The 24,107-nt window shown below is 42.7% G+C and overlaps 1 protein-coding gene across 3 annotated transcripts in view; it reads right to left on the bottom strand.

Moving 5' to 3' along the window:
- Window positions 1-24,107, bottom strand: part of LOC124281912 — a 139,929-nt gene that overhangs the window by 27,460 nt on the left and 88,362 nt on the right. For 2 of the 3 annotated variants that reach the window (XM_046717912.1, XM_046717911.1), the window contains exons 4-11: window positions 17,592-17,723; window positions 16,616-16,754; window positions 16,230-16,337; window positions 13,830-15,170; window positions 13,522-13,623; window positions 11,836-13,236; window positions 670-768; window positions 185-347 (exon numbers count right to left, since the gene is read on the bottom strand). In XM_046717912.1, the coding sequence (XP_046573868.1) occupies window positions 185-347; window positions 670-768; window positions 11,836-13,236; window positions 13,522-13,623; window positions 13,830-15,170; window positions 16,230-16,337; window positions 16,616-16,754; window positions 17,592-17,723 (3,485 nt within the window). The remainder of the gene's footprint in view (window positions 1-184; window positions 348-669; window positions 769-11,835; window positions 13,237-13,521; window positions 13,624-13,829; window positions 15,171-16,229; window positions 16,338-16,615; window positions 16,755-17,591; window positions 17,724-24,107) is intronic. The other variant, XM_046717913.1, reaches the window with a different exon arrangement.

Consider the following 24,107-nt stretch of genomic DNA (forward strand, 5'->3'; position numbering starts at 1 on the left):
AAAGAGGACCAGTTACTTGGTTCATTGAGTGTATTTTACCACTATGGACCATTGCTCATGCTTTTTCACTTGGTCATTATCTGAACAAGAGTCGATTGCACATTCTGGTATAGCTGGAACATTGTTGTCGTATTTAACAACTTTATAATATTATAATATAATGAACTAATTAAAACACACTCACTCATATCCAAGCATTTGGCAAGCGACTTTGGCATCATTTCGGCCAAAACCATCATCACAGACAGTCCCCCAAGTTCCATTAATCTTGACTTCAAGACGTCCCTCATTGTTTTTCACCCCTCCGACAAGTCGAACAGTTGTGTCAGCAATGGGAAACGGACGGTCTGTTGAATTTAAAACAAAGCACAAACTCTGGTTACTTTCAAAGCATAATACCATGCATTATATTTATCGAGGATGAGTAATGACTATAATTAATAAAGAAAAAATTGAATGTCATGTTAAACGTTGCGAATTTATATCTAATCGTTTATGTATTATCATCTGATAATGATCGTTCTTGTAATGAAATAATATTTGAATATGAATTTTTACATCCCAACATTTCACCTTAATTACTATATATGATGTTAGTTACTTACAGAGGCTGGGTTTTACTATTTGTAGCGAAATTCTCAAAACATAATATTTAAATTCTTCACTTACAACGATTCACTAGTAATCTTACTCCTGACCATTTCACTCCAGGAGTAACTGGCTCTGCCCTCACAGGATGACTCTTGTTGCCGCGAACAAAAAGTGCACCTAAATATAATAAGCTTTTATATTAATCAATAAGGTCACATCATTCCACACTGAATGAACATTATGAAACGAAAAAAGCTCAGATTAACATGTAATGCACGTTTATAACCGCAATCTTTCAATCTCATTACATGGTATTTAAGGCTCTGCTGCGTTTTTTGCTGAAACAACCTCAATCTTTAATCAAATATCGAAGTCATGTTCAAGGTTGTCAAACGGGTCTCAACATCTTCAGCAACCATCTATTGCCTGTGAGACCCTCTCAACATGAACGCACCAGCCAGCAGTGAATGGTTGCCGTGTGACCTTTCAAAATGTGTGACAAACAATTGATGAATAGCCAATCAGTGCACGACCGTATACCATCCACTGTCTGTCACTACTATTGGTAAAGACCTGCATGATTTGCACGATGACAGGGTGCCAATATCAAAACAGATACAAAGCGGGATAGGCAATATCTCGCTTAGGCAGCAGTGGAATATGACACTATTGAAACAAATACCAAGTGTCACTCATATTTCATTGCTGTTTCACTCAGAATTTGCCTATTCTACTGGGTACCTGTTTTGATCATGTCAGATTCCATTGCTCCTTCATTAAGATACTGTCTATCCTGAGTGGTATCTGTTTGATGTGTAATATTCCACGGCTGCTTCAGTGAGATATTGCCTATTCTGAGTAGTATTTTTATTGATGGTGTCAAGTAGTATGCACAATAGCGGACCAGGACCAGGTCCTTCCAAAGGCTTCATTTTTAAAAGTAAGCCTTTGCAAAGTCCCTAATTCCGTTCCGCTTTTGTGTGTATTCTACTTGTGGATGTGCATGCCAAATGTCGCGAAAATCGGTTGAATAGTCTAGAAAATATTCACGTTTTAGTGATCATTGGTTCCGTTTGGCAAAAGGCGAATTGTTCAAGGTATTGTTGTAATTAAGTCTTAATTAATCTAATGAAGTCTTCGAGAGTGTCCTTATCCCGTTCTGTAATTGTGTGTACAACTGCTGAGATGCATGCAAAAGTTCACGAAAATCTGTCGGATAGTTTAGGAAATAATCACTTTTTAGTGAGCATAGGGTCTGTCTGGCGAAAGGCTAACTATCCAACATATTGCCGTACATGTTGTAAAGTTGCTAGGCGAGATCCCCTTGAAGCTAAATCATATCACAGCTCTCGGCAGTCCCCCCGGTAGCACAGAGTGAGCACTGTGAGCTTGTCGCAGTGTGTGTGTGTTTGTGTGTGTGTGTGTGTGTGTGTGCGTGCGTGCGTGCGTGCGTGCGTGCGTGCGTGCGTGCGTGCGCGTGCGTGCGTGCGTGCGTGTGCGTGTGTGTGTGTGAGTGTGTGTGTGTGAGAGTGTGTGTGTGTGTGTGTGTGTGTGTGAGTGTGTGTGTGTGTGTGTGTGTGTGTGTGTGTGTGTGTGTGTGTGTGTGTGTGTGTGTGTGTGTGTGTGAGTGTGGCTCGAATCGGCTCATACTGGCTGGCTGACTGGCTTGTTTTTCACTGAATCATACCGCAGCTCTCAGCAGTTCCCACGGTTCGCCTCACTGCCCATCTCGGTAGCACTGAGCGAGCGCTGTGAGCTAGTCGCATCGGCTGGCTGGCTGGCTGGCTGGCTGGCTACGTTATGTTGACGGCCGCGAAACAGTTTATTGTGAATCTTCTTCAATAATAATTTGTTTGGTTTCATAAGGAAGGCTTCTCAGGCCTGTTGCTTCCCTTGTTCTACGATCTTTTTTTCTCGTTTTGCTGATGACAGTGCTTTTATGAGACTTGGTTCGAATCTCGTTTCATTCTGTGTATTTGTCGAGTTCCGAGAGCACCAAACGAAACTCTTCCTCGGATATTTTACTGTCTGTGAGCATGGTGGAAATATGATCTTCTATCGTGTTGAGCTTCGCTTCTGCTAGAACTCTTATTTAGTTGAGTTTTAATGCTTCACGTTGCAGTCTGCGAGATACATACTTAAGAGCCAATCGCAGAGCGTGACTTCGAGCTGACCCGACATGTTATCGATTACGTGCAGCAGTTGAACAGACTTACCGCTCGTGATTCCCGGGAGCGTGACACACATGTTACACATATATGCAAGACACTGCGACATACTTTCAATATGGCTACGCCCACGTACACGCCGGGAGTGATTTATCCTAAAAACGATACTAAGGTCACCGCTACCGATTTCACACAACTGAAGCATGATTTCCACTTTCCACTTTCAGCATCGCGATGAAAGCATCAGACACATCCTGAAAGAAATTGGTGCACCGATGCCACAGGACAAGGAGTGGGTTGCATCGAACAATCCTTACGATCGGCGAGCTTACGAACGGATTTGTGGTCACTTCGAAATCGATCCAAACACAGTATTCCCTACAGTGATGGACTTCCCGTGAAAGAAGCCAGCACTGCTTTGTTAAAACAAGATATCCTACTAACACCGGTCTATGTTCTGGAAAGTAATGCATGGAGAGATGATCGCATGAACTTTACGGATCAAGGTAGAATTCCTTTCAAAATCCAAAAGGTCGAGCAGCCCCAAAACGTTGAAGACGATTGGAAAACATATATGCTGGACACGTCGAAAGGGTTTTCTCGCGCGGCACCGTACAGTTTAACGATCCAATTCGAATGTACGTGTGGACGCTGCTGGGCACGCAGTCGCAAACGCATTCCGGCGACGTGGGTCAAAGGACGGCATTTGATGCACAGAAACAGTTCGTGGCCAACGTCAAGGACGCCATCGCCAAACCGGCTGATCTGCCGAGTGACATTGAACACTATGAAGAAGCGCTGGACGAAGCCAGTTCAAAAGTCGGCTATGTGTTCAGCGTAGGGTTGTACTTGGCTCTGAGCGACATGCGAAAGGAGGATCCACAAGAGGTGGGCTACAACAATAAAATCGTCATTGCGACCGCTGATCAAAAGTTGGGCATTAATCCCGATATCAACGTGAGTCACGTCCCACCACCCACGCATACCGGTGAAAATGGCATAGTAAAACCACCCGCGGAGCCGTCTCACGTTCGACCTGCACCATACCCCATATTGACATGCGAGGAGATCGAACATCAGCAACAAATATTGATCATAAAACGGCGCTCGTGGTCGGTGGCATCGCCGTCGGACTGTGTCTCATTTGGTTAAAAATTTCTTAGCTGTAACGTACACTAGACTGGCCATGGCGACGACGAATGCCCACAGGTTTTGACCGAGCCACGTGGCGGTTTTCGACAAGAAGCCTAGCAACCAGGACACAATGCTGCCCAAGATGCCAGGCAGCAGCTTCGGCAGCTTTGCCGTCCAGTTTAGCCAGGGCTTCGCCGAGTGATTTCAACTGTTTTATTATCCAGACGTCGCCATCTTTTTTGGGGTGGTGGTGGTGGTGTTGGTGTTGTACCTCCCATCAGCATTAAGACCAGGGTCGATATGATGAAGCCCAAAGCCGTCAGAACGCTGGTGATGGTGATCCCTTGTTCCCGAAACAGAATATGGATCCTGTCGGCCAACGTGGTGTCCTCGTTCAAGACTCAGTCGATTGTTTCGCACACGCAGCTGATTTGCGATCGGGGGGCTTCCCGTTTGGAGGAAGCGGCTTCCAATCGGGTCCGTCTCTCGTCTTCCAGGTCGCGTAATCTTTTCTCGATGATTTGTTTCGTGGCTTCGTCATCCACGATGCAGAGTTTTCTTTTCTCGTAGGCGATGTGCTCGTCGATTTCATCCAGTTTACCCATGTTGTTCACGAGTTCTCCTTGCCCGTGTTTCAAGGCTTCGTCTAGACCCCGAAGTTCCCTACGAAGAAAATCGAAACCGGGCAAGTGTTAGATCCAGTACTGGGTCAATATTTTTTTCAATTTCGTCCGACGCTTCTTTGGCACGCTGGGACACTTCTCTCGGATCGGCGTCGCCAGCACCGAGTTCAGTAATTGCGTTTTGCAGATCTCGGACGACCTTCGTCGGAAGTTTGGGTCTTGCGCCGCCGTTATCTTGCAGGTTTAATTCGTGGCGTATCAGTTGACTACCGCCACGGCAACTGGCTAGCGTCAACAGGGCGAGTGGTTTTCTCGTGTGTTTTTTCATGAGATCAACCTCTTGATTGCAGCGTCCCTTCATTGTCAATTTGAACTTCGGATTGTTGCGACCCAATGGTTCAACGTAATATTTATCACGCTTTATGGCATCGTAATAATCGTCCACGGTCTGCATTGAAAGTTCATTGCCTACGGTGTCGCCCATGAACGAGGTGTCCATCAATACATCATCGTCATTGTTCAGCAGGGGCTGGTGTACGTCCAAATCGTCCATCGGAATATAGTCCGCCATTTTCTTTTATACTAAACTTATAAAATACATAGTTTCAATATAAACAATGTCACAATACGGACGAAAGCTAGATCCTTTCCGAAGATTGAGAGAACCCCTGTGGCCGTACGCATATGTCGGGCGAAAATTCTAGTCCGGGCGTAAGTATAATGTGCGCCTGGACGTAACGTTAAACCGGTATGCACATATTGGACGTAGTTCAAGATAAGCCAGTCGTAGCGCTCTATATTTACACCACCTACCCAGCAGGCGTAAGCCAGGCATAGCCCTGTAATGGCGGCACTGGATGCAGAGGTTTTTTTCAGGCGAACATTTTCAAAAGTTTTGAAAAGTAAACCTTGTGCTAGAATTGCGCTCGCGTGGTCCTGGATCTGCGTACGGCTATAAAATTAAACAGAAATGCAGAATATTTAATTTCATATCCGTTGGTATAAATATAAGTGCGACTTCCTCGGCGGTTTGAGAAATGTCAATTTCTCCGCTCTTTGTCGTGCTCCGATAAAAGCACTCTGCTACGATTTATTTAATATGGCATCTTTACAGAAAGTGTGAGTAAAGAAAATACAGCCTGATATCTGAACGACATAAGTGTATATGAAATGGGTTTATGTGCTAATGCATAACGTTAGACGCTCAACATTAAAAATGACTCGCAATAAGTGTCAAAAATGGATTTTCTTCTATGACGTCAACTGACGACAGAGAGGTCATACACGTATAAAAGATAAGGGGGCATAACTCCGTTATGCTTTACACTAGGTCAATGTTACTCAGATCACTTGAAAAATGTTGTTGTGGATACGGACGCTATATTTTCGTTATGTTGTGTTCACGGTGAACCAACCCATTCCATTACAAAGTTCCCCAATGTGAGCGGATACGTTTTGGTAGTTTCACAATTTATAAGAAAAAATGGCAATGTACTACTTGAGAAAGCAGAATAGCGATTTGGATGGTCCTATCCGATATGTAAGTTACTTCTTAGATTCCCATATTCTCCTGTTTGTGTAGATGTATTTTGACTAATTTTGCATCATTATTAACGGAGTTGTAGCCATATCTTCAAATGTACTGAAATTACTTATAATAATACAACATTTTAGTTGACGTCATGGCTTATTTTATGCATTTTGCGATGTCGGAAACAGACGACATTGGTTTGCTGTATAGTATATATCTTACCTAAATTCCATTAATTGTATGAAAGGTCTCGGCTTCTATGTCAGAATTTAACACTCTTTAGACCAAACATAAAATGAATGATTTTACCAATTAAATAGTGTCCTGAATATATCAACAATTAGACGGTTTGACTGCGTATCTTATTGTGAGCAACACGCGCACCTGTTTGGCATCATTGTAACGTAAATGAAAAGTAATATTTCACAACACCCAAATATTTTGCAGTTATGGCTACGTGTGATCTTATAATACTTGTGTAAAGGTTTAAAATATGGTGTACTACACTAAATGTGTCAATTTCTTATGTAAATACTATTCAAACAATCATAAACTTTCAAAGAATAAAAAACGCCTACCCTATATCAAGGTATAATATGGTATTGAACAAGGCTAAATGTATATACTGAAATTAGTTTGATGAAACAATATCTGAACGATACGCAAAATATACATCATAATACTGAAAGTGTAATCGGAAGGATAGGGCGATTGTGTTAACACTTGTTCAACCGACCTTCACCTCAAAGAAATTGCCTAACATGTACAACAATGTTGACGTATGACATCACTATCAATGAAAGGCATCTTGATCATTCCCATGGCGGAATATGAGCCAATTCTAAGAAACAGCAAACTCACCAAAAGTGGAAGTGACAGTCAAAGGCGTGACCAACCAGCTGTTCAGTCAAGGCATGCGAGCTCACCAGCAGTGGGACGAGATAAGAAAACTACCGGCCATCAAGCGACATTCGTCCGAAGTCAACGACGTCGTCAAAGACTTTGGTTTCACCTACATGACGATTGGCGACTTCCTGGAAAAACATTTTGTGCTGTGGCTGGACATGCGATCCATGGACAACGACAGGCTGCACGGCAGCGGACGTCGCATCAACAGCGGCAGCGAATGGATCACCATCCAAATCGCTCAGAAGGCGCAATATCCAGCCAGCAAGTTAAATGTATATTTGTACGTGATCATGGACACGCAACGCAATATAGAAAATAGAAGATTCGTGCAAGCCATTTATTGATTTACCTCGCGATCCCCACTGCACCATCGTGTGCCATCAGACGGGATACGGAAAGACGGCATTTGTGCTGGACATGCTGGAAGGCTACTATCGCGACGTGTTCGACCCCATCGTCATCATCTGTCCGACTTTACGGCTGAACAAGACATACATGGAGTGATGACAGACCCGGACGTGCGTAAAATCGATCCTGGAACTTGTCTGCAGGACTGGTTGCACGCTTACCGTGACAAGCTGAAAGGCGAATCGATGCTGTTCATCCTGGACGACTGCAGCGCCAACAAGGAGATGGTTAAAAACGAGACGCGCTGTCGTACATTGCCTCCTCGTGCCGACACAATGTCATGATATGCTGTACCATAGATACGGCGATAATCACGGCAAAGCACTGTCAATTTAAAGAAGAAAATAATTATAACAACATACAAGATGTCGGAGGAGGAGGAGGATGCTGTCTCCGAGCAACGACAGACAATGACGGTGATGACGGAGGAACAACAACAAGTGATTGATACCGTAACCAGAAAAAAAGACCCAAAAAAGTAGCCGCCGGTCGTAAAGGCCGGTTAGCTAAAAAGCAGAAAAAACTCATCAATGGATTTCTTCCGCCATAACGACGGCAGCATGCATCACCACCGTCATCACCGTATTGCTGTACAAATTCAAACAGACACCACCACCACCACCACCACCACGGGAAGCGGTACCTGCACCTCAATTAGAAGTAAACCCTCACATCATGGTTATAGGTTACGCTCCATTGAGGAAAATGATCACCAAACAACCGGCACCCAAATTCGATTTCAACCTGCAAATCACGGGTATGCTCGTGTTCGACTTGGGATTGGCGATTGACACCAAAGACATGCTCGTCAAACAAGGCATCATTCCGGAAAACATAAGGAAATAAAAAAAATATTGTAAATAATATAAAAGATGGCCACGATCGTGATGATAGTCAGCAGGGCATTAGTCAACGCACTCACATTTTCTGGCGGCAATTACCTTTTTTCCTAATTACAAACGCCAACGCAGCCAAAGGGGGAAAGTAAACGTTATGATATGGCCTTGGAGAAACTGCAGGCCGCTCAAGCCGAGTACACCAAAAAACCGAAGGAACTGAACGATCTGGGAAGCATCAAATTTCAACTCACGGTGAAAAATGTCTCTGGAAAAACAGCAGATGGACGGCACCACCGACCACGTCCAGCCTTACTTTAGAGGCATGCAAGAAGTCGCAACTCAACCCGAATCCATCGACGCGTCCATCGACACCTCGTTGCAAAAAATACGAGAATCGCTAGAACGCTACACGCACATGGGTTCGGCCTGGGTCATGGGAAGGATCGACATGGTCTATCTGAACGTAGCGAACTATGTGCCGTTCAAAGGCGGATCGCACCTAGACTTGCCACCATACTACAAGAAAAAACAAGCCATTGTCAACGTCAGAAACAAAAGGCGACGATTGCATGAGGGTAGCGATCAGATCCGCTTTGTTTCCGCCCAACGCACATTCGGACTTTCGAGCTATCCCAAAGACAATGGGCTCAACTGGGACGGCATAGACGAAAATTAAACATTTCGACGCCGAATCACATCTACCAAGCCGACCTCCTGTTTCTACCTCACGACAGAGTGAGACACAAAACCTACAAGTATGCCTGACAGTCGTCGATGTCGCCAGTCGCTACAAGGAAGACGAACCATTGACGACCAAAGATTCGAAGGAAGTCGCCAAAGCCTTAGAACGCATCTACAAACACAGTCGATTGACCTGGCCTGCCGTATTGCAAAGCGATCCCGGACGCGAGTTCATGGGAGCTGTATCGCAGCTGTTGGCCAAGCACAAAGTCCTAGTGAGACGAGGTATAGCGGGAGCTCACTGCAGCCAAGCCATAGACGAGAGATTCAATTGCACCTTAGATGAACGCCTGTTCTCACACCAGTACTCGCGGGATTTAATAGATCCCGGAAACAGAAACATGGAATGGGTCGTACGCTTGCCTCAAGTGGTGGCAACCAGACTCGTGGGCAAGAGACCCGTCAACGCCATCAAAGTGAAATCTGTCGAATCGTCTTCAGCAGCGGCACGTCGCAATAAAACAGAGAAAACATTACCGGACCGGGTCAGCGTTGGGTTCTTGTACCAGCCGGGTGAATACGAGGGAGACAGCAGAAAAGGCGCCAACGATCCGAAATGGTCTACGAAAACGTACAATATAGATCTGGTCTACATCAAAGATGGCAAACCGAACTTGTACTATTTGAAAGACGGACCGCCCAGAGCATTCGTCCGAGAGGAGTTGATGATCGTACCTCGCAACACAGTCCCTTTTCGATCGCCCACTGTATGATAATTCTCATGATTATTTGTGTGTCAGCGTGTGTACAATTAGGTTGTGGTATGCTATGTGGCTATAGACACACAGTTAACGCAACAATAGGTCAGAGTTGTATTTTCTCGTGATATCAGCCATCAATTTCAAAGCATCTTTCAATTTTAACATTAGAGCAGTGGTGACTATACAGTTTGAGTTGGGCAAAAGTCGCAAAAGTTTCACACACACACACACACACACACACACACACACACACACACACACACACACACACACACACACTCACTCACTCACTCACTCACTCACTCACTGCGACTACAACTGTGAACTGTGGCCTCTGAACTGTGACCTGTCAACTGTGACACACCGCTCGCTCACACAACACAGACTAGGAAAATCGAATGCTGAGACCAACGGGAGCCGTGGTGGCTCAGTCCGCTAAGCTGGTAGGGTCAGCTTGCTATCGTGCAGATTCGCAACTGTGCAATTTGTGAGTTCGTATCCCGTCTGGCCTCTATGATTTCCTTGCAACTTCCGAAACTTTCGAGTTAAAGTTATCTAGAACGAGGCACTCTCATCGAGAGCACGCAGCTGGATGCAATCCCACGAGGGAGGAAGCCTTGCGCATCGCATCTATCCCATTTCTTTCTCCCTCGTTAGGGTTGTGACCGCAGCAGACATTTTGCTAAAAGTTTTTTCAAAGGTCAGTTTAACGTTGAATATTTTTAGACTGACTTTCGAAGGACAGAAACCATGCTCAATAAAAAAGCAATATTTCCTAAACAATTACACCGATTCCCGTGAAATTTGGCAGGCACCTCCACCAGTAGTATACACAATAGCGGAACGGAATTAGAGACTTCCCAAAGGTTTAATTTGAAAAATTAATCCTTTGGAAGGACCTGGTCCTGTTCCGCTATTGTGTATACTACTTGTCATATTCCAATGCTGCTTCACCAGGACACTATCAAAACAGATACCATTCAAAAAAGACAATATCTTACTGAAGCAGTCGTGGAATATGACACTATCAAAACGAATACCACTCAAGATAGACAATATCTTAGTAAAGCTGCCGTGGAATATGACAATATCAAAACAGATACCACTCAAGACAGACAATGTCTTCGTGAAGCAGCCGTGGAATATGACACTATCAAAACAAATACCATTCAAGATAGGCAATATCTTAATGAAGCAGCAATGGAATATGACACTATCAAAACAGACACCTAGCGGGATATGCAACATGCTGCTGAAACAGCGGTGGAATATGACACTTCTGACAGTGAGTGAAAAGATAGTTAATATCAACGTCACCAGTAAGAGATCGAGGGAGAAGTCAAGGTGCATGTCAGTCAAAGAAATCACAGGACCAGATCACACTTGGTGTCAAGAGCCATAGATCTGAACATCAGAATCACCATGTTAGTGACATAGTCCTGCTGATACGCTTCATTTTAAATTGTCCAGGTTCGACAACATTTCTACCCATAAAGTAGTAACGCAAGTCCACAGACGAGTTCTTTGAAAGGTTCCGTTCAGAATCTGGTGCAACCATTTTGAATGAGCATTTTTTTTAATATTCTGGACAAAATAAGTTAGGGATATTGGTATTTTTATGATTGAGATTTTATCAGTGTGTCAATGAATAAATAGATCATAATTCATAATTTCAAAATTTACATATATCCCTAACATTTTTTGTCCAGTATACATTATGTGCTTTGATGAAGTTATGTTCTCTGTATTATAACTGTTCTACCGTTGTGAAGTTTTAATTTCATAAATTATGTTTTAATCATAAAAAAGTTGTTTAGCAAAAAATCATTAAAATATTAACACAGTTCCCTATTTGTTACGAGGGATTGAGTGTTTTTGTGCTTTTGATTCATTTACCTGTGCTGAGCCTTTCTCGCACACCAGGCTCTTCCCCTCTCTGCACTCCTCCCTCGTAACAAATAGTGAACTGTCTCAATGTTTTAATGATAGTTTGTATTACTTTTTTTATGATTAAATAATAATTTATGAAATTAAAAATTCACAATGGTAGAACAATTATAATGCACCATGCCAAATTAAAAAACGATTGTAAGTGACTGAGCACCGTCACTAAAAATTTTCTACCAGAATGTATATGGCTGTTAACGACCATTGTATGTTATAGACGTCAGATGAAAAGATAATAATTACCTTCTACAAAGATTCCAAATCCCTTCTCAAACCGCAAAGTCACTCCTGCCTCAATTATAAGTGTCTCCAGTTTTCCGACCACGATATTTTCAGCCACAGTGTATGGGCCTTCTTCGGGTGTAAGGATAACAGTTCCTCCAACGCTTCCACCAAGTGTACCATCAGCAGAAGTAAAACTATGGACCGGAGACCGGGGATCGGTTAAGTTGGGGAATCCATAGAAAGGTACATATGTGATTATTGGAAGAGAAATGTCATATGATGAATCATATACTCGCGATGCTATGTCATTGGAATCAGTGGTACCCCAATAGTTGTGTGTGGAGTTGATGTCTTTGTCTGCATAACCACTACCTTCAAATTTGATATCATAGTCCTGGCCAGCGATGAAAGTGTTCTCATTCAAAGTCACATTGGGGCTCATTAGGATGATAATACTCGAGTTGAAGGTGTTGCTTGTTAGATAGAACCTTTCCCTGTCTCCTTCAGATTTCACTTTAATATTTCCACCTTGAACGAGATTTTGACTAATTCTTGTGCTACCACCTTTGGGCGTTTGAACATTAATGTCCATAGCTGACTTTTCATACACAAACGTGTTACCATCTATTGATGTATTTTGAATACTTCCTTCAATTTTTAATCCACAATTTTCAAACCTGTTGTCATGTATGGTCATACCCCAAGGATGACTGTTCCTCCTGATAAACGCCTTAACACCTTCATTATTCTGATTTTGTATGCGGAATGTGTTATTTATAAGTAGGACATCATGTCTTGCATTATACTGGTATAGTCCTGAAATGTGCAGTGCAACTACGGATTGTACATCAAAGGTCGAATCTTGAATATCTATGGCTCCTGCTGCAAGATACTGACGACTTCCGATACATGTTCTGAAATACGAGGCTCCCCTACTTCCAATAACTGAGACCCCTCTGAATGTTATGTTTAATACTCTTCCCTGAATATCAAACCTCGAAGAACTATATGTACTCTTAAAAACAGAATCCTGTGCATTTATGGTAATATTTGAAGTACATGACGGCATGTAAAATCCTCTGTACCTGGAGTACAGTTTTGTAGACCTCATTTTGACAAGAAAGATGGCTTCATTGTAATTCGTTTGAAGACGTGTTCCATACGAACATTCAATTTCACACTCATTGATGTTCAATGACACTGGGTGTGAACTAAGGCCGTCCAGAACAATGAATCTGTTGGTTTCATTTACTTTCACTCTTTCAAGAGACAAGGAGACTTCAGACCACAGCTGCCCAGCTATGCTTGTTGTGCATTGGGAAATGATGGAATCAAAAGCTCTAATTTCACCAGAATCATTGATGGATAAACGTATTCCTGTCTCCGCATGTTTTAATATGGTGTGTTGCAGGGACGATCCTGGAACATATATAACTCTTATTGAGAGATTGTCAATTTATGTCAATATATCTTTACATATAATAGCGTTAACATTGACCATATATGTATGAAAGCTATGTTGTTACCATAGTGTCGGAAATATGGACGTTTCTATTAGATTATCCACAATCCATCCGATATGTTTTTTGATAAAGGTTGCAGTTTTCAGTTTGAACCAGATAGAAATTACGTTTATGCAATGTTACGTTTTAGTAAAGGAATGTTGGTTTTACCTGTTCTTATATGCGGAAAGAAAGGTCTCACCTGTAGCATTGAATATGATGCCACCCCATCGCTGATTGCTGGGGGAATCATCACTCATTAGTTTAACGTTGGCATCTGCCTCTCCTTGTATTGTTAATATTCCTGAAATTATCAGTCGAATAGTCTGTGCAGACACACACATGATACAGTTACTTACCTATAACATTTACTCTTTCGCAAATGAATTGATCTAAAATAGATTAACTAGTTATAGTCGAAACATGTACTTGTTAAAGGTTAGTTACATCAGGTAAAGTGATGACAGCGGAACACATTTAAAAACTTGGACATTTTATCTGAAAACTAACCTCTAACCAAAATCCCTTGCTTGTATGGAAACACCAGTGTGTTGTTCTTGTTTATTGTCAGCTCCGTCCCTTCTGGAATGTACACACTTCTGTTCACATACAGTACTTGGTTGGGTTGAAGAGTGACTGATGTGTTCAACATTCCTCCAATCACGTTTTCACTGTTGATTTCAAAAATGTCCGAGTCTAACTGCGATGACAGTTCACTGAGCATCTCAGAGACAAAGGATGGATCCACTTCCACAATCATTTTTGTGACATCACAAAAAAAGTCACATATTCTGGACCGAACAAAGAACTTTTCATCGCTTCCCCAAAAATTGTGGCTTGCCTTCAGTTTTTGGTTCTCAGAATAGTCCACATCAACAAAGAGATCGTAGAGTGCCTGTGGGTTCTGGAAGACATTGTTGTGGATCTGTACAATTTTCTTTGTGTGAATCACAGACGTTGTGGAACAGTTGGTGAAGATATTACCAGATATGACTGTGCCATCTGCCTCTATAAGTATCCCGGTGTCTCCTTTGATACCAGAAAATATGTTATTTGAAATATTAAATGCGACATAATTTCTGCCTTGTATGAGAATGCCTCTTTGTGTTTGAAAAGCATTTTCGGTCATAATAACGCTTCCATGTTTAGAACTACTTGTATCAATATACATCAGGTTGTAGTTCGTGGTTTGGCTCCCTTCCAATGTATTATTCCTCAGTAGCATTTCAGAGTGTCGAGTGTGAGAGAAGTATCCTTGAATCACAACACCATGCCTGCTGTTGTTGGTGAAGTGAGAGTTTGTTATAAAAATGTGCATATCCGAGACTGAACTTTGTATGTACATGTTAAGGCCGTCTTGTCCATTCTCCTTGAATTGAGTTTCATCAAAAGTAATGTTCATTTGTCTGTTATAACTTCCAATAATCATGGCAAATCCCGTGTTCAGATTGTTCTCAAACATACACTTCTTTATGGTCGTACGCGTGCCTACATAAAAATAATGGTATATCCCATGAGCTTTATTATAAGAAAACCTACAGTTATTGGCAAACAGCACAGCGTCTGTGTTAAAATTTATACCACCTCTTCCATTACGCAAGATGTCACTATCTTCCACACCGATATAGGAATTCTCTTGAGGCCAATCCCTTCCGTATATGCCCTCTTGGTTGTTGTCTGATATGATGGTTCCTGAGATTTGAATTCTGTCTTGGACAGCATCCCCCATCTCAAGGTATATTCCTTTGCCGTTGTGGTGGATGTTGCAGTGTTTTATAGTTATGGATCTGAGAGCTCCTTTGATGCCGACATCTGCTCCATATATGTGGCTGAATACCAAAGTCAAATATCCTGCAAGTTACAAAGAGGCTCACATAAGGACACATCATAATGTACATCATCTTGCAGTGAAGGAATTCATGAACGTTTTATATAATTGTGATGTAGAAAATGTAAAATGTCCAGATACGGAAAGAGAGACCATTCTTGTTATGATAGTCACAATTATTGCAGCTTTAAACATCTGGTAAATTTAGAAGAAATGTTTTAATCAGTTACAGGATTGCTTAATATGTATTAGAAAAGAGCATCATTTAACAGACCGTGACGCCGATTACTTACCACAGTTAGCTTAATAAGTGTGTGAGTGAGTGAGCTTAGTTTTACGCCGCACTCAGCAATATTCCAGCTCTATGGCGGCGGTCTGTAAATAATCGAGTCTGGACCAAACAATCCAGTGATCAACAGCATGAGCATCGATCTGCGCAATTTGGAACCAATGACATGTGTCAACCAAGTCAGCGAGCCTGACCACCCGATCCCGTTAGTCGCCTCTTACGACAAGCATGGGTTACTGAAGGCCAATATTCTAACCCGGACCTTCACGGATGTGAGCTTAATAAACAAAGTGTTTTTTCTATAACTGGTACAGTAAAAACCAATGACTCCACAATAAAAGATTACTCGATCATAAATAAGCTTATGACCGCGCATTCTTGAAACTGCGTAGGACCTTTCACAATGAGCTAATTGTATTTAGAAATACACAAAGTAAAAATACAAATTAACATTTCAGTATGAATACCATAGTGACAATGTGAACCATCGTGTTGGGATTCTAGGAATCGATTAGTTGCCATAAGTGGCAAACTGGAAACAGATGGAACATCTGTTGGTATATGTCGATGTTGGTTCTTTGTTGCCCTGAATTTAAAGTCCATTACGTGTGAGTCAGTACGATTAGTTTTACGTCGCTTTTAGCAATATTCCACCAACATCACATCGTAGGACACCAGAAATGGGCTTCATACATTGGACCTATGTGGGAAATAGAACCCGGGTCTTGGCGTGACGATAGAACGCTTTAACAACTAAGCAACCTCACCGCCCAACCATGAAGACCATACATACCTTGACTGATAACTTCAATGCCTGCCCACATGTTTGTCACGTTTGTGAAGGCATTTGAAGCTGTGAAAACCACAGGTAGTCCACTGAGTCCTCGGGCCTCCAATGTACCTGAAACAGAAATATTCCAAGTTGTATTCAATGATAACACTATGTTTTTCAGTCGTCCCAGTTTTCCCACGTTGCATTATGACAGCACAGAGACATACAACACCAAGCGCTGGTTTACAACAGCAGACACTCTAGCCAAAACATGTTGATGATTTTGTTACAGACCTGAGATGGTATCATTGAAGGTGAACTGTTTGTTTTAAATACAAGTTAGGAAAACCACTTGTGATAACTAAAGGTGGTATCAGATGTAAGATGACATCTCCGTGTATCCTTACCAAGAAGGATGAATCCTGCATCTGAAGAATTGAATATAACCTTGACTCCGGGCTGTATTTTGACGAATGCTCCTGGACGAATCCTGATGAGAGAGTTGATGACATATGGACTCTGGCTGGGTAACCACTCATTGCTTCCCTGGAATATTGATTAGATGATTGGTGTGTGTTCATGCAGATTTAGATGTATGGGTTTCGATGCAGATGTATAAGATGAAGATGCTGATGCGGATTTTGATGATGTGAGTGAGTGAGTTTATTTTACGCCGCTGTTAGCAATATTACAGAAATATCACAGCGGGGGACACCAGAAATGGGGCTTTACACACTGTTACCATGTGGGGAATCGAACCCGGCGTGACGAGCAAAAGCTTTAACCACCAGTATAGGCTACCCCATATATGTAAATATCTGGAAATGCAGATGTAAAAGCGGATGTTGCTGTAAGATGAACATGTGTTTCTTGATACTGATACTTTTTGACAGGTTTAGCAGCACATACATAAACGCGACAAACTATACAATGTGGACAAAAGCAACACTTACATGATTTAATGATTATGTGCTTAGCTGCTTCTTCACTTATGTAGCTTAATGATCATGTGCTTAGCTACTTCTTCACTTATATGACTTAATGATGATGTGCTTTGTTACTTCATCACTTATATAGCTTAATGATCATGTGCTTAGCTACTTCATCACTTATATGATTTAGCTTAGCTTAGTTCTTTAAGCTGTTAAGCTGTAGCTAAATATTTCACGTAGATACGAGCATTCTTATGGAAAAGACTTCATTAGGATTTATTTTATTGCTAAGAATTTTTCAAAAACTACATCTAAAAGTATTGGGTTTTCCTTTATTATATTATAAATGTAGATATATCTGGAAAGATTTTAATAATACGATAATTAAATTTAGAGTCCCTATCACTGATGACAATTGTATTTATTAATATTCTTCATAAACTCTGTTTACCTGTATGTCCTGGGACACTAGTGTGTTTCTCACGGGGATTGGTTGTTGAGCCGCACACCCATACAACTCAAGTCGCAGTACTTGGTAACCGTAGTACCTTTTGGGTTCAGGTACGAATGATAAGTACCTGGCCTGAAAAATGTAATTTTCTGAATATAATTGATATTTTATACTTATCCTGACTCATGCTTAATTGCTTGTCTCCTTCTTCTGGCGAACTATAGTGGAACACTTGAATCCCCCTTTTGAAGCTCCCTTCAAAACAGCGGACGTAAAATCACTCACCCCAATAGTCTCCCTTTACCTCCTCTTTTGGCGCCAAAAGTTGGTCACATGATTAGCCATGCTTGTCACTCTCTCCGTATATTCGAGCCCGACACTTGGATTTGCAGGGAAATCCAGAGTGCCATGAGGAGAGGTTGGGAGGTCTGACCTCATGAGTCAGGATAAGTATAAACTGTCAATTTCATTCAGCAAATTAGGTATTTTTCCTTATCCTGACTCATGCTTAATTGCTTGTAGAATCCGATGGAACCGGTGGGGGGTCAAGCCACTCTGGATTCTCTGCTGATTTGCGTCCTTATACCCCCCTAGGGAACTTCTAATGGCATTTGTCCTTTCGTCCAGCTTCCTCTGATGAGTGGAGGGACCACAACTTGTCAGATTTATCCTGGAATCTTCTCCTGACATTCTGTGTGGATTTATGCAACTCCATCTCTTGATGCTTGCATCAAGTGGAGAAGCAACCCTACTTCATCTACAAGTAAGTTCTTACAAGTACAGGGTCTATCACTCATGCTAGCCTGTCCTAGACGTGCGCATGGACTTTAAAGCTCTAACTCTGTTGAGTGTTGGCTTTTACAAGTCACGTGACAAAAGGGTGGGATTTATCTCAGCGCCTTTGAGGTACCGTCAATTGTTGTGCTATAACAAGGGGCCCAAATTGGTGGATGCCGGAGACGTCCTCTGTAGCCATGTCTCTGAGGTAGTGGTTGGCAAACACCGTCTCCGATCTCCAAAAGCAGCCCTCCATTATTGTCGAGATGGAGCAGTTTCCATGCAGAGCTAGTGCTGATGCAAGTGCTCTGACCTCATGAGGATTGGAGGCTCGTGGAGGATTAAGTCCTGATGCTTTAAAGACTTTCAATATGACGGCTCTCATCCATATTTATATAGTTGTACGGGAGACTTCTGTAGGTGTCTCCGTAGATAGAGGGATGAAAAGGCGCTTGAATTTTCGTCTCCTCAATTTCGACCTTTGTAGGTATATTTTCAATGCTCTGACTGGACATAAGGATAGATCTTGAGTATCCTGTGGTCCTAATATGGACGAAAGTGCTGGGATATGGAATTGTCTGTTGATTCTTTGCTATAAAATCCCATCTTAATCCCAGATGTACTGCATCACGATGTGTGTCAAATCTTGTTCTTTTGAAGTCTAGAGCATGAATTTCTGACATCCTTGCCGCTGATGCTAGGGCTACGATGAACAGGGTTTTATGAGTTTATTTCTCATATGATGTCCTTTCTAGTGGTTCATAATCTTCGCTGGTAAGATGCTGTAAAACCACATTGAGATCCCAAGCGGGCGCCTTGAATTTCCTTTGTTGGTCTTCCAACTTGAAGGAGCGTAGTAGTGCCAATATCTCTGGTACTTTGGTCAGTTTTATACCCATTTTGGTAGTTGTTTGCTGAACTTTGTAGCAAACAGGTCTATCAGTGGATATCCTATCCTCTGTATGATGCATCTGAAAACTTCTGGATGTAACATCCTTTCCGTTGGGGATGGTTGTATTGGACGAGATAGGGCGTCTGCTATCACATTCTTGGCTTAGGGAATGTTGCATGCTTTATGTCGATGTTCAGGTTGTCTATTATGCTGAAAGATGAAAGATGAGGTCTAGAAGATTCCTTGACCTTGTTGATCCTTGTTTGTTGATGTGGAACGCCACTGTGGAGTTGTCTGTATGGATCATCAGTTGTGCGTTCCTTAATATGCTGGACCAGTGTAGTAAGGTGTATATTACTGCTTTCATCTCGAGCATAGTGATGTGCAGACTCTGCTCCTGACTCGACAATTTTCCTGCTGCCACTTCGTTGTCGAGGTGGGTTTCCCATCCTTGAAGTGATGCATCTACGAGGAGATGAGTGTTGCACTCTGGCTCTGATAAGTAGTTTCCTCCACAAACATTCGACTTCCGAGTCTACCATAGAAGATATGGTTTCAGCCCGTCCAGTAGTCCAGACTGTCTAGATGAGCGTTCACGAACACTTGTAGTGGGCGCAGTTGAAGTCTTCCTCTGTGTGTCATTTCTTGTGCTGACGTGAGAAGACCAAGTAGGCTCTGCCAACTTCGTAGTGGTAACGGAGAGAGTAGTGCTTCAGATATCATTTGTTGTATCTTGACCCAACGATCCTCTGAGACGACCATGCGATTCTGTGGTGAGATGAACATCTTCCCAGAAATCTCCTCATATCCTATGTTGTAGGTAAGTAGATAGTGGAACCCTTGCCATGTCCGTAATGGAACGGCGTAATGTCCGGTTCTGGAATCCTGACTGGAAGTTTATTTCTTCAATCTTCCAATAATATGTCAGGAAGACTTGTCCCCAGAATCCCAACAAAGTGCAGTGATGATGCATAATTCGTCGTCTCTAGATGTACTGGAACTGCCATCGCTATGAAGTCTATTTATAGTAGACTGGCTGCCTCGAGCAAAAATCGTCAGATGTATGTTGCTGCAAATCGCTGGATAAACAATCTTCAATCTGCTGACAGGTAAGGTCCTTATGACCCGTTGAGACAGTCGAAACACGCTGTGCCCTGCTAACTTGACTGTAAATGTAGCCTTTCTCCCACGTTGAAAAGTTGTTTACACCTGTAGACGACTTCCTGGTATGTGAGCTATGCCCGACTTCTGCGCAGGGCGTTGTCTCTCATGGACCAATCAAATTGCAGCATTTGATTCATCTCAGATTCCCGCGATGTGACGTCATCGGTGTTGAAGGAAAAAGATCCTTCTAAAATCTTGTGTGGTCGTTGATTTCTTTATCAACACTCGCCCTTGTCCATAATCTCCCGGAGTTACACGAATGAACACGTGTATAGCAGGCTGAGTGGAAAACGCGCGAAGGATTTTGCCGTGTAATACCGATGTAAGTAGACTGTCTCCCTGGCTGGTGTGATTGTTTCCTTCTTCACTGAAGATAATGTCATCATCATCTTATAGTGATGATCAGCTGAAGTTCATACTTGCTTAACACTGTTACTTGTAGACTGTAGTCATCGGTCTCAATGAAGCGCTGTAAAATAACCAAATGTGTTGAACGCATAAAGGTTCTTGTAGAGTTCATTTTATGCTACGATGACCATGAAAAAAGATGTCATGCTGAGGACTGCGACAATGCCAATGCTAGGCCAGTGATCCTGGTTGAATTTCTTCATGTTGTAAATCTGTCAGAACTTTTCCTTGGAATTTTTCTTTGGAACTAGAAAAATTGGGGAGTAAAAACCGGGTGACGATTTTTATTTCTTCGATTGCCTTCTTGTCGAGTAGAGTTGTAATGGCATCGAGTAATTTCTCCTTCTGATCGGCAGCATAGTTGTACATCTGAGGAGTGCTTGTTAAAGGTGGAACAGCCTGTAGTTCCATCTTGTATCCTCTGTGTAGTATCTGGAATACATACTCGTCTTGCAGATTTCCCCAATTCTTCCAGTAATGTTGTAGGCGTCCACCCACTGGTGAGGGTTGTATGGGAACGGCTGGGGTTGGAAGACTCCAGTCATTCCGACCCTGTCCATCAACGTCTAAAGTTCCTGGCACCTCTGGATCCTCTGCCTCTTTCGGGGTTACCTCTGGGAGCTCCGGTGGGGCGACGAAAAGAATCCTTATATCCTTTGAAAGTGCCATATTTCTTGTCTCTAGATCTCTGAATTCCTGCGGGTATGTAAGTCCCAAAACATTTGAAGCCAATTTAAGTGTACCAGGTTTTAAATCGTAGTATTGTTGTATTTTTAATGTATGGCTTAATGTCAGCATCAACGCCAATGGCTGAAGGGATGGTGTAAATCCAGCTAGTGTCCATGCAGGTAGCAAAAGTAATGTAAGTCCCCATGGTCCCTAGTATGGTGATCTCCCATCTGTTGTTGGCAATCTCTAGCCACTTTTTTAAATTGTATTGTCCAAATAGTGCTATTTGTTTTAACTTTCTACGCTAGTTTTACTTCATATTGTGATATTCTAGTTGTTTTACTGCCCTTCGTCGGCAGGTTTTTATAATATCTATATATATTCTATTTCCATGTCAAATGTTCTCGTCACGATATGGCTGCGATATTGCCGATGTGATGATAAATAATAACTCACTCACTCACTCACTCTGAATTCCTGCAAACTTAGATTTGCCAGAGTAGCGCTGCGATGTCTGTCTGATAACGCTGGCCAGTGTATCGATGGACTTGATCATCATGACCTCTCTGGACTCTTTCGTAACTTCTTTTGCCACGTCCTCAATCTCCCCTGTGAAGATATTCGTTGCTGCCCATGGAGCTCTGAATAACGGTTTGGTGAACTTCTCACTCCATTTACAAGATGATAGTAGACCTTGTCTTCTTAGTAGCATTAATCCCGCCGATGTAGACGCTAAATGTTCTGACATGAACTGTTGGTCTTTCTATTGGGTCAGTAAGGCTGAGTGGATCATTCGATCTTCTTCAGATGTTGAGTTTGCAAACTTCGCAATCAGGGTTTCGTTGACGCCTCTTGATCTGGCTATGGTGTAGAGAAAATGTCTTGGCATTAAAAGGTGGAATACTTTGACTTTGATACTTCGTTGCCTTCCTGAAGGCTGAGCTGAGGTTGTCTGGGACACCCAACACAGGGTCTATGGGTGGAAGAGTCAGCATATCAAAATCGTCGTAAGACATCATGTATGTGTATGCTTCATTATCCTCTTAAGATGGTGATGCAAGCTCTAAACCATTAGCCGTCCAGTATTAAATCTCTGTATCAGAGAAAATAATTCCCCCATCATCTTCAGAATTAAATGTGTCTTGTTCTGAGGATCGTTGCCGTTGGTCCTGATCTATAGATGGAGATCTATGTGTAAGCCTGAGCGAAGGCAGTCGTGAGTCCTGGAGATGCATTAGGTGATCTAAGAGGTGACCTGTATGTGCGTGGTGACGACCATGAAGACCTTCCTGAAGACCTGCGCGAAGGTGATCTGTCCCTGTAAAGATCCTCCCCTAAATTCTGAGCTGTATGCCTTCGCGAAGGTGTATACTCTCTTCTATGGGACGTTCGCGCAGGTCTCCAATGATTGTCTGAGTCCGAGGATGAGGATGATCTGCGATGCCTTCGCAAATGCTCCTCTTCTATTGCAGGAGTCTCTTCATAATTGTTTCTTCCTTCGCGAATCCCTTTGCGGATGCTACCTTCTCGACTGTTGTCTCCATGAGTGTCTTCACGAGTGGTTCCTCTGTGAATGCCTTCGCGATTGCCGTCACGAGTGTCGCTGTCACGAGTGTTCCCGTCACGAGTGCAGCCTCCTTCATTAACGTTCCCTTCACGAACGTTCCCTTCACGCAGGTTGCTTCATTCATCCCGATGAGGTGTAGACGTTGCTCGTCCTCCTTGCAGATTCGTTGGCTGCTTCTCTGCAGCCTTCTCCTGTGCAAACCTCCATTCCATCAGGTCCATCATCTGCTGGGTAAACTGCTGCATAAAGATGCCTGGGTTGAAGGTCTGCGCTGATAACTGGTGTTGTTGTACAGATGATGCCGCATCTGACAGTGCTGAGGTGTCATCTAAAGACTGTCTGTCCTCTCTGGTATCTGAAGTCTGTGTAGATAAGACGTCTCACTGCGTTGATATATACTAGGCACATAAAGAAACTGCGCATACAAAAATTTAAAATCTAAATTTATCAAACCTGTGTAGACACATAAGGATGTGTCCGTAAAAGAGAAACAGAGCAAATGAATGCCACACAAAACTGTCACTTTGGAAAGCTCAACCTCTGCCCTTGCGATCGTTAAAATAATTAAACGGCTATCGAAACGCATAGCATGCCAAGGCTCACTTCTGCACAACGTCATGAGGCCATTGGGATGGTCCCTGGGGGAATGTCTCAATGACAAGTGGCTGCACATTTCCACTGCCACCGGAACACCATTTCTGCACTGGTGAGACGCTACCAGAACACAAATGACGTCATCGATCGGCCACGTTCTGGACGTCCACGTGTAACAACGCCAAGACAGGACAGATGGATAACGGTGACCCATCTTCGCAAACATCCCAGGACTTCGCCATATCCACCCCAACACAGTTCGACAATGTTTACGTCATCACGGGATCAGACGACAACATCCTGCCATACGGCCTATCCTGACACAACGTCATCGACAAGCTCGCCGAATGTGGTGCCGAAATCATGTCCGCAGACCCTTGTTTTGGTGGAGAAATGTTGTTTCTACAGATGAGTCCAGGTTTAACATTTCCCATAGTGATGGACG

This window comes from Haliotis rubra, unplaced genomic scaffold (assembly GCF_003918875.1).
Source record: "Haliotis rubra isolate DU_JTF1 unplaced genomic scaffold, ASM391887v1 Scf290, whole genome shotgun sequence".
Taxonomy (NCBI): domain Eukaryota; kingdom Metazoa; phylum Mollusca; class Gastropoda; order Lepetellida; family Haliotidae; genus Haliotis; species Haliotis rubra.